General features: G+C 38.2%; 5 protein-coding genes across 5 annotated transcripts; 2 read left to right on the forward strand and 3 right to left on the reverse strand.

Annotated features, from left to right (window-relative positions):
- Positions 1 to 1,222: 1,222 nt before the first annotated feature.
- On the reverse strand, positions 1,223 to 4,911 carry LOC106454410 (protein SEED AND ROOT HAIR PROTECTIVE PROTEIN). The gene is made up of 2 exons (XM_013896533.3): positions 4,608 to 4,911; positions 1,223 to 1,704 (listed from the first exon to the last, which is right to left on the reverse strand). Exons 1-2 carry the CDS (start codon positions 4,771 to 4,773, stop codon positions 1,346 to 1,348), a joined length of 525 nt encoding a protein of 174 aa, XP_013751987.1. The 5' UTR covers positions 4,774 to 4,911; the 3' UTR covers positions 1,223 to 1,345.
- Positions 1,711 to 4,360, forward strand: LOC106454409 (transcription factor IIIB 60 kDa subunit). The gene is made up of 14 exons (XM_022720226.2): positions 1,711 to 1,863; positions 1,938 to 1,989; positions 2,111 to 2,165; positions 2,251 to 2,372; positions 2,448 to 2,524; positions 2,602 to 2,658; positions 2,731 to 2,837; positions 2,956 to 3,050; positions 3,138 to 3,203; positions 3,282 to 3,353; positions 3,501 to 3,644; positions 3,727 to 3,837; positions 3,986 to 4,131; positions 4,220 to 4,360. Exons 1-14 carry the CDS (start codon positions 1,844 to 1,846, stop codon positions 4,221 to 4,223), a joined length of 1,128 nt encoding a protein of 375 aa, XP_022575947.2. The 5' UTR covers positions 1,711 to 1,843; the 3' UTR covers positions 4,224 to 4,360.
- A 1,175-nt stretch (positions 4,912 to 6,086) lies between the features above and the next one.
- LOC125608879 (ethylene response sensor 1-like) lies at positions 6,087 to 6,732 on the reverse strand. Its single transcript, XM_048779445.1, has 2 exons — positions 6,578 to 6,732; positions 6,087 to 6,477 (listed from the first exon to the last, which is right to left on the reverse strand). Exons 1-2 carry the CDS (start codon positions 6,724 to 6,726, stop codon positions 6,306 to 6,308), a joined length of 321 nt encoding a protein of 106 aa, XP_048635402.1. The 5' UTR covers positions 6,727 to 6,732; the 3' UTR covers positions 6,087 to 6,305.
- A 163-nt stretch (positions 6,733 to 6,895) lies between these two features.
- On the forward strand, positions 6,896 to 9,249 carry LOC125609575 (transcription factor IIIB 60 kDa subunit-like). Its single transcript, XM_048781091.1, has 14 exons — positions 6,896 to 6,923; positions 6,998 to 7,049; positions 7,171 to 7,225; positions 7,302 to 7,432; positions 7,506 to 7,582; positions 7,659 to 7,715; positions 7,789 to 7,895; positions 8,014 to 8,108; positions 8,187 to 8,252; positions 8,331 to 8,402; positions 8,544 to 8,687; positions 8,770 to 8,880; positions 9,030 to 9,157; positions 9,246 to 9,249. The coding sequence occupies exons 1-14, from the start codon at positions 6,904 to 6,906 to the stop codon at positions 9,247 to 9,249; spliced, it is 1,119 nt and encodes a 372-aa protein (XP_048637048.1). The 5' UTR covers positions 6,896 to 6,903.
- Positions 9,250 to 10,097: 848 nt separating this feature from the next.
- Positions 10,098 to 13,053, reverse strand: LOC106450438 (ethylene response sensor 1). The gene is made up of 6 exons (XM_048779446.1): positions 12,882 to 13,053; positions 11,698 to 12,614; positions 11,262 to 11,630; positions 10,928 to 11,194; positions 10,719 to 10,846; positions 10,098 to 10,618 (listed from the first exon to the last, which is right to left on the reverse strand). The coding sequence occupies exons 2-6, from the start codon at positions 12,601 to 12,603 to the stop codon at positions 10,447 to 10,449; spliced, it is 1,842 nt and encodes a 613-aa protein (XP_048635403.1). The 5' UTR covers positions 12,604 to 12,614; positions 12,882 to 13,053; the 3' UTR covers positions 10,098 to 10,446.
- Between the last annotated feature and the right edge of the window lie 734 nt (positions 13,054 to 13,787).

Raw genomic sequence — 13,787 nt, forward strand, 5'->3', positions numbered from 1 at the left:
GATGGTCTATTAGTTTTCACTAGAAAATGAATTGTCAAGTTGATCTAGGCAAGAGACAGATTCTCCTTTATTACAAAATTATTAGCTACACGTGTGACCATGAATATATAGATCCATTGTTTACGGTTTATTTGAATATGCGAGAGAAGGTTTATCTATAGGGTGCACCTCCATTTGGAGTTAGTTTAGGTCATTCTATAATCCCCTTTAGGCGGATACCTTCAAATTAACATTAAAAATAAAAGTAAGAGTTTTTTCGTATGGATAAATCGTAAGTCCAAAACGAAATAGAATGAAAATAAATTTGATAGGACATTGACGTTGACTTATTAGTAAATTTAATCGTGTCTCAATTCTCAAGTTTGGGATCCCATTTACACCCAAAAAAAAGTTTGGGGTCCCAAGTCACTTCTCTCTCTCTCTCTTTGAATAAAGAAAGTCTTGAAACCGCGACGTTATTCTCATACAACGCGTGAAGAATTTCATGCAATGCCAAAGTGTTTGCGTAACTAAGATATATGTAAACGACTTTCGTAATCGAGTTGAAGATCATTTATATGAAGTATAGTTTTCGGTTAGTATATTGTATTTACTTAAGCAAAATCCACTAGCAGTGCTAGTTGGTCGAATTACGCGGATTAGGCATGTGCCTTCTTCTTGCATTATTTGACAATGAATACTCTTTTCCGCCGGAATGCTGGCTACTTTGAAATAAGGTCAATACAAGTACATCAAGCATTTTCCCTAAGTGTAATATATAGTTGGATATATCATATATGTATTGCCTATTCAAAAACACATTAAAAGAGGTATCTATGTCTGTACAAACAGTATAAGCAGATTCTAAACGAAAAAAATCACAATACAAGTACTTGTACTAGCTGCTTCTAATCAGAGCAACTACATCCATTGGTATGAAAATGTTCTCAAAAAGCGAATAGATGGTGACTATTAAAAAAAAGTAATAGATATATAGGGTTTTCGGAATCTTAAATTTCCATCCAATAGTTTCAGAAACTTTATTTTCATACCATGGATGAAAATGTTTTGAGAGGTTATATGTTTCTCATAATTCTCTTTTTGTTTTGTGTGGTAAAACCTTTGCTAATATATTCATCAATTTGTTAGCAAGGTGTTGCTGAGAAAATCAATATATGTATATGTAAGAATTTGTATTTGAAAATTCATTATAACCACTCGATACTGCCGATTTCAAAACAAGGAAGCAAGTGATGGATGTTAAACAAGAAAGAAAACAACGTTTGACAATTGTGGGATCACAAAATTATGTGTCCCACTGACGCCCGTATAAGGCATGTATAGAAAAAGGATCGTTAAATCATATTTAGTAACCATCGGGGATAGACTTGTCCTGAGTTTCCTCAGGTGAGAACACGAAAGGGCCAACGGTGAAGAGCTTCATCTTAAGCTTGTTTTCTAAGAGACGATATGTCTGGAGAATGGCTCCGCTGATTCCACGGTTGATCTCAGTCGGATAAGAACAGGTATCAGCTGGAGAAAGCTCAAGAAACGCTCTGCACTCTTTAATCTTGATTACCTTCTTCTTCAACCCCTTCACCTCCGATGGAGAAAGCGTCGCCAGGAAATAACCCTTAGCATCCGTCGCTTGGCTAAGCACCGTCACGTCCTCTCCCTCGTAACCGTATTCGTCCGCCGTCTCGCATGTCACCCTCGCCACCGCACCTGTCCACGTATTATACTACTAATTATTATAGAGGCCTGCGGCCCATCTAAAGAACTAGGACGACCTTAGGGTTTTGATATAAAAAGCGTGACGAGTCCTCATTCTCTCAGCCTAATAAAAATCCCTCTCTCGGTTGCGATGATGGTGTGCGGTCTTTTGTAAGTGTATATCGATTTGAAGGTTTCAGTTATGATGGATGATGAGCTTCTCGTTTATGTGTTTATGATTGTAGGTTATGTGATTCATGTCGGGTAGTCCTGGAAAACTTCAGTTTTGCTGGACAGGTAACCCTAATCCCTCCCTCCCGATGTTTCTTTGTTATAGCCAGATCAAGCTTTAACTCTAATAATCGTACCATCGACATATCTTTTTATTCGACCATTTGGTGTTGCCTTTATGCTGCAGAGCCATAGTGTTCAGTGTGGGATTCGAAGCACATATGAGAGTAGAACTAGTGCAGGTACTGTTTTTTTTTTCTCGGTTAGTGCATTGTTTGTTACCTTTTGTGTCAAATTTTGATCTTTTGTGTTTTGTTTTGTGCGCAGTAAGAGAAGAGCTTATGAAATTTAAAGATGCCTTGCAAATTGGCGATGGTGATGACAGTGATGACAGTGATGACAGTGATGACAGTGGTGGTGTCGTTGGAATTGCCTCCCGACTTTTTGTGGTATGTATCGTCGCTTTTTTACATATCTGGATTCTTCTTTCTCAACTTTATATATTTAATCTTTTATTCTCAAAGAGGTCAGATGACAAAAACTTCATCAAAGGGCGCAGATCTGAACTAGTACTCGCTTCCTGTCTCTACTATGCTTGCAGGTTTGGATTCTTATTTTACAGATTTTCTAGTTACATTTTTTTTTTTTGACCAAAAAACTTTTCCTCCTCATCTGCAGGAAATACGAACTTCCTCTTCTTCTTATTGATCTTTCAAGCTACCTTGGAGTTGCCGTGTAAGTTGAGCAAATCTTTTCCCTTTTGTCTACTGACTAATGGTTTTATTTCAAAACTTTTTTTTTGTCTAGTTGCGAGTTAGGTTCTGTGCTCTTGCAACTCTGTAAAGAAGCCTTCGGTGTGGATTACTATGAGGATCTTGTTGATCCTTCAGTCTTCATTCCTCAATTCACAAACGGTAAATTATGTCATTCTTTTGGCTCCCATTCTACTTGTTCAAGTAGTTGTTGTGAGTATCAGTCAAAATATAAACACTTGTATCGAATTCTTATTTCATCACACACACACACTTGCAGGCTTATTGGAAAGTGGACTTGACGATGAATCAACAACAAAGGTCATTGGAACGGCTATCAATATTATGGCTAGTATGAAGGGAGATTGGACGCAGGTGTGACTCAACTCCTCTTTTAATTTATAGTTACCTTCATTACTACATGTTCTTTGTCTTAAGAGTAGTTATTTTTCTGGCTTGCAGACCTGCCGGAAACTAAGCGGAATATGTGGTGCAGCAATTTACATAGCTGCCCTTTCTCATGATATTGTAAGAATATCTGATTATTTGTTATAAGATTAATAGAGCAGCAGTGATGATGTTTCGATTTTGATGTGTGTTTCTCAGGCAGACGTGGGTGAAGAAACAATAACCTCTATATTGATTGAGTTTGCTAATACTGAAGCTGCATGTTTAACTGTGAGTTATTTCATTTTGCAGTATATGTTACATACCGTTTCCTAGTTGTAAGAGCTATTCGCTAACTAGATGTTTTTTTTTTTTTTTTGCCTCATTGTACTTGTTTATGTTGATTGTATTTTCAATTGTTGTACATGCTTGGCATAGGTTGAGGGGCTCAAAAAAAGCGACAGTACATTGCTTGAAAAACCTTTTACGCCAAGACCAAATTCTGACAAAGAAGTTGTGAACTGTAAACATAAGGATTCAAAAAGTTTTGGTTATGGATTATGTGAGGTCTGTCACGTTAAGGTAAAGTCTCCAGACTTGTCTCTTTCCATTTGCCCTTGACAAGTGGAGTCGACAATAAATTCTTTTTGAAATTTTCTTCCAGTTCATTGAAGTGTATGCTGCTTTCCAGCAAGCAGTGAAGGAGAGAAAGGAAAAAGAAGAAAATGAGGAGAAGAAAAGTGAAGCTTTAGATGACCTCGATGGTGATCCTGTGGTGAGCAATAATACTTTTGCTCACTTTTGTGTTGTATGTTTAACCTCTGTGGTGGTCATACTATTTTCACTGTGTCCCAATAGGCTATCTTGTCTTGTATTTCCTTCTTAAATTGTTAAAAGCTTACCAAATTTTAATTGTTTTGTAGGAATCTAAGAAGCTTTCGCATCCCGCATCCACAGCTTGGACCAGAATGCATCAGAGCAAGGGACGCTTCGATCATTCCAGAATTAAGAAAAGGAAGATAAAAAAGAGGATGAAGAACAAGACAAGAAGTAATACCAAAGACAAGACGTAATACCGATCTATAACTCTCTGTTTCCTGTTGCTATTTTATTCTTTACTAACTCCCTGTTTTTCTTTTCTTTATTGGTTATAACAGGTGAAAGGAGACTAGAAAACAAGGGAAATAATCTATTGTCTCTGTTGCAACAGTTTTTATAAAACTTATGGAGATGTTTGTTCTAAGACTTAACTGTTGTGTTTTGCTACATTCGTTTAATGCATTATTATATTACTTAATTAAGAAATTAATTAATGCATTATTTAATAAAAAAATATCTTAAAATTTTAGTAGAATTTTATTAGATTTTTGTTCTCAACTTTAAAATTTATAATTAAAATTGATTTATTATCAATATTTTTATTGGTTATTATGTCATATTATGCAATTAATAAAATAGACCTAGTAAATTTTTTATAATGGTAGATAAAAATGGTATTTTTGTTTTAACAGAGAAAATATATTATATAGAGATGAAGAAAATTACCTTGGAGAGGGGTAAGCTTGGATCCTTGTTTACAGTATATGAGACCTTGAACTCCGATCATGGAAGAAAGTATTTCTCCGTCGGTGATTGTGGCTGCTCTGGCGGCGACCAGGGACGAGAGAAGCAGCATGCAAGGAATGAAGAAAAACGAACATTGTAGGGCCATTATTTTAGTTTTTAACTTGCGAGAGAAGCAACTTTCAACTGTATTAGAGTTGTATAAATGTGTTCTGAACGAGATGTTGTGCAATGAGAGTTATATAGGGTTCTAGCGACAAAGTTTAAAAGTACAAAATTATAGATGAGAACAAGGGATGTGAGTTGGGAGCACGTTTTAGCTCATATGATCCCCAATCATTTGCATGATTATGCATTAGAGGACGTGCGTGAGGCCACTAATTATAGATGATTTAATTAGGTTCAATTTTATTCCACGATTATCTTGTCTCTTTTCTTTTCCATACGAAAAAAAATCGTTAAATATAAAAATATTTTATATTTAGGGCATGCCGCCATGGTGTCGTTTATTAGAGTACTCACAAAATACAGTCCAAGCTCTGACCTATACTTTGGGTTCTTGGCTACGGCGTGATAAGTTTCTTGGGCTTTCAACTTAAAATCAATTGGCTATTAGTAGAGTGTTCCAAATCTCTTACATATTACTCATGTCCCTTACATATTTTCGATGTGGGATCTTCTCTCCAATATAGACAAAGAAAAGAAACGTTATATATTTGCTACTAGTTTTAGGGCATGATCAAAGCTTGTCCATCATATCTTACATAAAAAATAATTGGCGGTGGTCATCTGATAATGCTTTGCGAGTCTCCTCCTCTTCCTCCTAAAGTCTAAAGACAAGAACCAATTAGTCTCAAAATGGTGTCGGAAGAGAAGACTTTTCATATGATGAGTTTTGAGGCCAAGCTAGGCGAGTAGAACGACTTGCTCAGGTACAAACCAAACCTATCTTCTGTAAATAACGAAGAGCAAATGTACGTATTTGTATTGAAGCTCTTTTATTTTATAGGCTGTAACTGGAAACTTAATCTAGGAATGTATGGAATAAATGGAATTGGAATCAATGGAATAAAATGGAATGGAATAGTGATAATTTTTGGAATTAAAGGAATGATATATGTATTTATTTTTTAATTATATTCAAATTATTTCATTCCATCCATCCCTTTCATTCCTCCTCTTTTTTTATCATGAATGATTTTTAACGTGATTCCTTTTTTTCCTCATTCATCCCACAGGAATTTATGGAATCAAAATTTTTGTTTTTTCCACTTAACTGGTGAATTTTTTTTGGAATGTCTATGAATGACTAATTCCACATGATTCCATTCATAAAAAAAGCATTCCAGTTACAGCCATAGGCTCCTGCTGTTCAAACAGCACACAGCGAGTTCATCTTTGAACTAGTAGTACATATGCCATGTTCTCTCAAGATATAACTTCAACAGACGCTGATCAAAAGATAAAAATACACCTCCCGGCATACACATATAAATATATATATCTGTATGTATTTTTTTTATTTACAAATTACATCCAACAAAAATTCCAATAAGTTAAGATCAGTTCCAACCCTTCCGTCCATTTATATAATAATACATTCTCCTTTCTCTTCCGGCTGCGTGTGATAGTTACCCAAAAAGCTCTCCTCAATGGAAGTCACCATCCATGGTAATGTTATCACCAGTTCCATGGTCTTGTTTGTGATTTAGCTGCAAGACGTAGCGCCATTGAACCGCTGCTACTGCCAGGACCGTTGCAGATACCCAGCCTTATTATGAACGAAGCCGTGCAGCCTTTCTCTATCCCTTCGCTTTCTATCCATATGCATCCTCCCATTAGCCCAACGAACCTAGCCAAAGATCAAATGCTCTCACTCTTTAGCTCTTTTGTTACACCACCACATGCTTTACACTTCATATTAATACATGATATACTTTTGAGTGCATTACCGTTTGCAGAGAGCTAGACCGAGTCCTGCACCCGCATGGTTCCTCTGAGCTCCAGTCCGAGGCTGCACAAATTTGGTGAAGAGAAAAGGAATGTCTTGCGTGTGAATTCCACACCCTGTGTTCTTCACCTGCACCCACATCATTAACATTTTTTAGAAACAGATCGAACTATGAAGCAAATAACTATATGTGGATTGGTTGTGACTAACCTGCACGGCCCATCTAAACAACTAGGGCGACCTTAGGGTTTTGATATAAAAAGCGTGACGATTCCTCATTCTCTCAGCCTAATAAAAATCCCCTCTCGACTTTCTCTCTCGGTTGCGATGATGGTGTGCGGTCTTTTGTAAGTGTATATCGATTTGAAGGTTTCAGTTATGATGGATGATGAGCTTCTCGTTTATGTGTTTATGATTGTAGGTTATGTGATTCATGTCGGGTAGTCCTGGAAAACTTCAGTTTTGCTGGACAGGTAACCCTAATCCCTCCCTCCCGATGTTTCTTTGTTATAGCCAGATCAAGCTTTAACTCTAATAATCGTACCATAGACATATCTTTTTATTCGACCATTTGGTGTTGCCTTTATGCTGCAGAGCCATAGTGTTCAGTGTGGGATTCGAAGCACATATGAGAGTAGAACTAGTGCAGGTACTGTTTTTTTTTTTCTCGGTTAGTGCATTGTTTGTTACCTTTTGTGTCAAATTTTGATCCTTTGTGTGCGCAGTAAGAGAAGAGCTTATGAAATTTAAAGATGCCTTGCAAATTGGCGATGGTGATGACAGTGATGACAGTGATGACAGTGATGACAGTGATGACAGTGATGGTGTCGTTGGACTTGCCTCCCGACTTTTTGTGGTATGTATCGTCGCTTTTTTACATATCAGGATTCTTCTTTCTCAACTTTATATTTAATCTTTTATTCTCAAAGAGGTCAGATGACAAAAACTTCATCAAAGGGCGCAAATCTGAACTAGTACTCGCTTCCTGTCTCTACTATGCTTGCAGGTTTGGATTCTTATTTTACAGTTTTTCTAGTTACATTTTTTTTTTTGACCAAAAAACTTTTCCTCCTCATCTGCAGGAAATACGAACTTCCTCTTCTTCTTATTGATCTTTCAAGCTACCTTGGAGTTGCCGTGTAAGTTGAGCAAATCTTTTCCCTTTTGTCTACTGACTAATGGTTTTATTTCATAACTTTTTTTTTTGTCTAGTTGCGAGTTAGCTTCTGTGCTCTTGCAACTCTGTAAAGAAGCCTTCGGTGTGGATTACTATGAGGATCTTGTTGATCCTTCAGTCTTCATTCCTCAATTCACAAACGGTAAATTATGTCTTCTTTTGGCTCCCATTCTACTTGTTCAAGTAGTTGTTTGTGAATATCAGTCAAAATATAAACACTTGTATCGAATTCTTATTTCATCACACACACACACTTGCAGGCTTATTGAAAAGTGGACTTGACGATGAATCAACAACAAAGGTCACTGGAACGGCTATCAATATTATGGCTAGTATGAAGGGAGATTGGACGCAGGTGTGACTCAACTCCTCTTTTAATTTATAGTTACCTTCATTACTACATGTTCTTTGTCTTTATTTTTCTGGCTTGCAGACCTGCCGGAAACTAAGCGGAATATGTGGTGCAGCAATTTACATAGCTGCCCTTTCTCATGATATTGTAAGAATATCTGATTATTTGTTATAAGATTAATAGAGCAGCAGTGATGATGTTTCGATTTTGATGTGTGTTTCTCAGGCAGACGTGGGTGAAGAAACAATAACCTCTATATTGATTGAGTTTGCTAATACTGAAGCTGCATGTTTAACTGTGAGTTATTTCATTTTGCAGTATATGTTACATACCGTTTCCTAGTTGTAAGAGCTATTCGCTAACTAGATGTTTTTTTTTTTTTTTTTTGTACTTGTTTATGTTGATTGTATTTTCAATTGTTGTACATGCTTGGCATAGGTTGAGGGGCTCAAAAAAAGCGACAGTACATTGCTTGAAAAACCTTTTACGCCAAGACCAAATTCTGACAAAGAAGTTGTGAACTGTAAACATAAGGATTCAAAAAGTTTTGGTTATGGATTATGTGAGGTCTGTCACGTTAAGGTAAAGTCTCCAGACTTGTCTCTTTCCATTTGCCCTTGACAAGTGGAGTCGACAATAAATTCTTTTTGAAATTTTCTTCCAGTTCATTGAAGTGTATGCTGCTTTCCAGCAAGCAGTGAAGGAGAGAAAGGAAAAAGAAGAAAATGAGGAGACGAAAAGTGAAGCTTTAGATGACCTCGATGGTGATCCTGTGGTGAGCAATAATATTTTTGCTCACTTTTGTGTTGTATGTTTAAACCTCTGTGGTGGTCATACTATTTTCACTGTGTCCCAATAGGCTATCTTGTCTTGTATTTCCTTCTTAAATTGTTAAAAGCTTACCAAATTTTAATTGTTTTGTAGGAATCTAAGAAGCTTTCGCATGCTTGGACCAGAATGCATCAGAGCAAGGGACATCATTCCAGAATTAAGAAAAGGAAGATAAAAAAGAGGATGAAGAACAAGACAAGAAGTAATACCGAAGACAAGAAGTAATACCGATCTATAACTCTCTGTTTCCTGTTGCTATTTTATTCTTTACTAACTCCCTGTTTTTCTTTTCTTTATTGGTTATAACAGGTGAAAGGAGACTAGAAAACAAGGGAAATAATCTATTGTCTCTGTTGCAACAGTTTTTATAAAACTTATGGAGATGTTTGTTCTAAGACTTAACTGTTGTGTTTTGCTACATTCGTTTGCTGTAATACTCAAGAATCTAAATATTTTATGTTGACTTTCGTAAAAAAGTTGCAACCTGCCCCCAACCACAAATTATTTTATCAAATTGCATGTTTGTGAATTTGTAGTCACAATTGTATCTTCTTTCCTTGTTCAACAAGTTTTTGTCCCTTGTTGTTTCTTTCATCAAAGGATTTAGCGTGCTCTGTCTTTGCTTTTGATAGTTTTTTAAGTTATTGGCTACTATGGAGTCTTGCTTTGAGTTTACAAAAAATGAGACAGTTGATAGAAGTTATTAGACCAAATCTTCATATATATTCTACATCTTATTGTCTTCGGTATACTTGTATGATCTTATTTCAAAAGAAACTAGAATGAAACCCATTAGTAGAGTGTTCCAAATCTCTTACATATTACTCATGTCCCTTACATATTTCCGATGTGGGATCTTCTCTCCAATATAGACAAAGAAAAGAAACGTTATATATTTGCTACTAGTTTTAGGGCATGATCAAAGCTTGTCCATCATATCTTACATAAAAAATAATTGGCGGTGGTCATCTGATAATGCTTTGCGAGTCTCCTCCTCTTCCTCCTAAAGTCTAAAGACAAGAACCAATTAGTCTCAAAATGGTGTCGGAAGAGAAGACTTTTCATATGATGAGTTTTCAGGCCAAGCTAGGCGAGTAGAACGACTTGCTCAGGTACAAACCAAACCTATCTTCTGTAAATAACGAAGAGCAAATGTACGTATTTGTATTGAAGCTCTTTTATTTTATAGGCTCCTGCTGTTCAAACAGCACACAGTGAGTTCATCTTTGAATTAGTAGTACATATGCCATGTTCTCTCAAGATATAACTTCAACAGACGCTGATCAAAAGATAAAAATACACCTCCCGGCATACACATATAAATATATATCTGTATGTATTTTTTTTTATTTACAAATTACATCCAACAAAAATCCAATAAGTTAAAGATCAGTTCCAACCCTTCCGGCCATGTATGTAATAATAATACATTCTCCTTTCTCTTCCGGCTGCGTGTGATAGTTACCCAAAAAGCTCTCCTCAATGGAAGTCACCATCCATCGTAATGTTATCACCAGTTCCATGGTCTTGTTTGTGATTTAGCTGCAAGACGTAGCGCCATTGAACCGCTGCTACTGCCAGGACCGTTGCAGATACCCAGCCTTATTATGAACGAAGCCGTGCAGCCTTTCTCTATCCCTTCGCTTTCTATCCATATGCATCCTCCCATTAGCCCAACGAACCTAGCCAAAGATCAAATGCTCTCACTCTTTAGCTCTTTTGTTACACCACCACATGCTTTACACTTCATATTAATACATGATATACTTTTGAGTGCATTACCGTTTGCAGAGAGCTAGACCGAGTCCTGCACCCGCATGGTTCCTCTGAGCTCCAGTCCGAGGCTGCACAAATTTGGTGAAGAGAAAAGGAATGTCTTGCGTGTGAATTCCACACCCTGTGTCCTTCACCTGCACCCACATCATTAACATTTTTTAGAAACAGATCGAACTATGAAGCAAATAACTATATGTGGATTGGTTGTGACTAACCTGCACGCATAGGTAGAAGTGATTGTCACTTGGAACTGGATAGAAGTCTGGAGATGGTAATTCTCTCAAGGACTCAGGTTTCATGATAGAAGCTATGATGGAGACGTGGCCTTCCTTGGTGAATTTCACTGCGTTCCCCATGATGTTGAGAATAGTTTGCATCAGACGTTTCTCATCACCTATAGCATAAGCCGGCAAGTCTGCAGATAGGATCAGATTCGTCGATAGTTTCTTCACCGACGCGATTGGCTTTATCAGAGAGATGACCTACAGATTCAAAGCTTTTGTGTAAGACAATAAACTTCACTGCTTAATCTATATAATAAGTAGTTACCTCTTCAAAGATGGCTTGGAGACTGAACGGTTCGTTTTCCAAGAGCAAGCTCCCATCCTCCAATCTCGACAGATCCAGAACGTCGCTGATGAGCGTAGCCACGAGATTGCTACTTTTCAGTATAGTCTCGATCATAACTCTCTGCTCTGGAGATAGCTCGGTCTCAAGAAGGAGAGAAGAGAGAGAGATGATGGCATGCATCGGTGTCCTCATCTCGTGGTTCATGACAGCTAGGAAGTCATTCCGAGCATGCACTGCCATCTCTGCCTCTTGACGAGCCTTGTCTAACGCAAAGTTCTGCTCTATAAGCTGGTCACGAGCGTGCATTGATTCCTCCAGAATCGCTGCGTGTGAAAGAGCCACCGCCACCTGAAATCAATAAAGCGAGAGTCAGAGACTAATTACAAAAATCAAAAACATATATGAATATATAGACCTGATCGGCCACAACTTCGACAAGTTCCAGCTCATGGTCTCTCCATTTCCTCGCGCCATCAGTGGGGAGAATCAGGACCATGATAGCGTAACCTTTCCCAGAGAGATCAGACCAGTCGCTCCCCTGGAAATTCGAGAGATGCAGAAGAGGCACACGGACAGAGACAACCTCAGGAGGCGCATATCTCCCAACAGGAGGCCCAATCTTAGCCAAGGGACACGTGTGAGGTATGTGCATGGCTTGAGCGCTGTTGAAGAGCTGGTTAATAATCGGGAGATTAATAGGCACACTGCTTCCGACTTGTATCTTATGGCTCAAAGTATGAGAAAGCTGAAGATACAAACCACTCTGCGAGGGCATCCACAAGGCGCACTCCTCGAGGCAAAGAGTCTTACCAAGCTCAACGAGCGTGGTCCTTAGGATAGTGTGTCTATCGAGCGTGCTTCTGATCTCATGAGTAAGCATCCTCACGTGCCTCCCGGTCTCCTCCTGGGTGAGAATCAGACCCATCTCTCTGTCAAGCTCGTCGGCCTTCTTCTTGAGAAACAGCTCCCTGTTCTTGACGCTGAGAAGATCAGGGATGATGTGAACGAGCATGAGGGCGGTGGCGCAGGAGACGGCGGCGCAGGAGACTTTGGCGAGGGTCATGACGATGGCGACGACTTTGGAGTGGTTGAAGAACATCCAGAGGTTGATGAAGTGGGTGGCGCCGCAGAGGATGATGAAGGCGCCGAACTGCATCAGGACCCATTTGTAAGGGAAGAAGGCTGACTTGTTGACGAAGTAGATGAGCTCTAGTGGGATTGAGAAGTAGGCGAGGGCGATTAGCGCGTCCGAGATGTATTGGTATTTCACTAACAGATCGTCCTGATTCGCATTCGTCTCGAAACAATCACACGGCTCCATTTTTTTTGGACCTGCTCAAAACACACACACACACATCAACAGTTTTTTTTTTTTTTTTTCATTTTAATTCTCCAGTAACGTTCAAGAGACTTGGAGTAAATCGGAATCAATACAAAAAAAAACGATCCAAGTCCGATCTGAGAAACTTAACTACACAGATCGATTAGAAGAAATGTTAAATCAGTGAAATCAAACTACGCCTAAAGCTACGGAGATTCTCATCAAACTTACAAAACTTGTACAGATGAAATGAAGAAGAAGGAGAAGAGATGACAAACCTTGGAAGGTCGTAGCTTATGAAGAAAAGGGAAAGCTCTCTTTCTCTCGGAGAGTCAGAGATCTCTCGTCTTAGCTTTCATGGAAAAGGAGACGACAGACAGTGAATCAAAGTGAACCTGGGAGGGAGAGAGAAAAAAGCGTCACGGAGAGAGAGAGTCATGGCACGTGCCAAAGCTGACGTGGAGGTAATAACTCACTCCATACGTGGGAATTAGATGACGTGTCGGTAGATTATTGGACGTAGTTTAGGGCCTCCCAGCCCATACTTCAGAGTCCAATCTCAAGTGGTACGTTCAATTATATATTTTATTCGGGTTTTCCTTTATCGATTTCTCGATGTTCAGATGCAATGTTTCTAAAACTTTCTACTTACTTTAAGACATATAAAATGCGCTTTCTTTCAGTGATCTGTATTATATACTAAACACATGCCATGCATTAGCCAAAGTTGGTCCAAAATAATGAACTAGTCTAACAAATACATATTCTTAAAGGGAAATAAAACAAGTTTTGTTCATGATTTGAAGAAAGACAATTAAAAAAAAAAAAGAGAAGAAGACTGAAAAGGGAAGATACATTGAACCAACAATTGATTGATTGAGACAGGAAATAAATAAAAATCCAACAAAAACGGAAAAGTGTTCAGACAGATACATTGGACGCCCTCTGTTTTCTATAATTTTTATTTAAACAAATATTTTTCTGCCCTACAAGTGGGGGCGCTGCGATCCACCCACACGCGCGCCTTTTCTCCTAGATCCTCGGTTTAGCGCGTACGTTTGTTTGCGCATGGCAAAATCTCATTTCAGGCTTTCCGGATGTATTTGAACTAAATTTTGGGCTACTTTGACATGGCCCCATACTAAATAAAATCTGATTTATAATAAAACCGATTTCTTGGCTAG

Source organism: Brassica napus, chromosome A5, assembly GCF_020379485.1.
Source record: "Brassica napus cultivar Da-Ae chromosome A5, Da-Ae, whole genome shotgun sequence".
Taxonomy (NCBI): Eukaryota; Viridiplantae; Streptophyta; class Magnoliopsida; order Brassicales; family Brassicaceae; genus Brassica; species Brassica napus.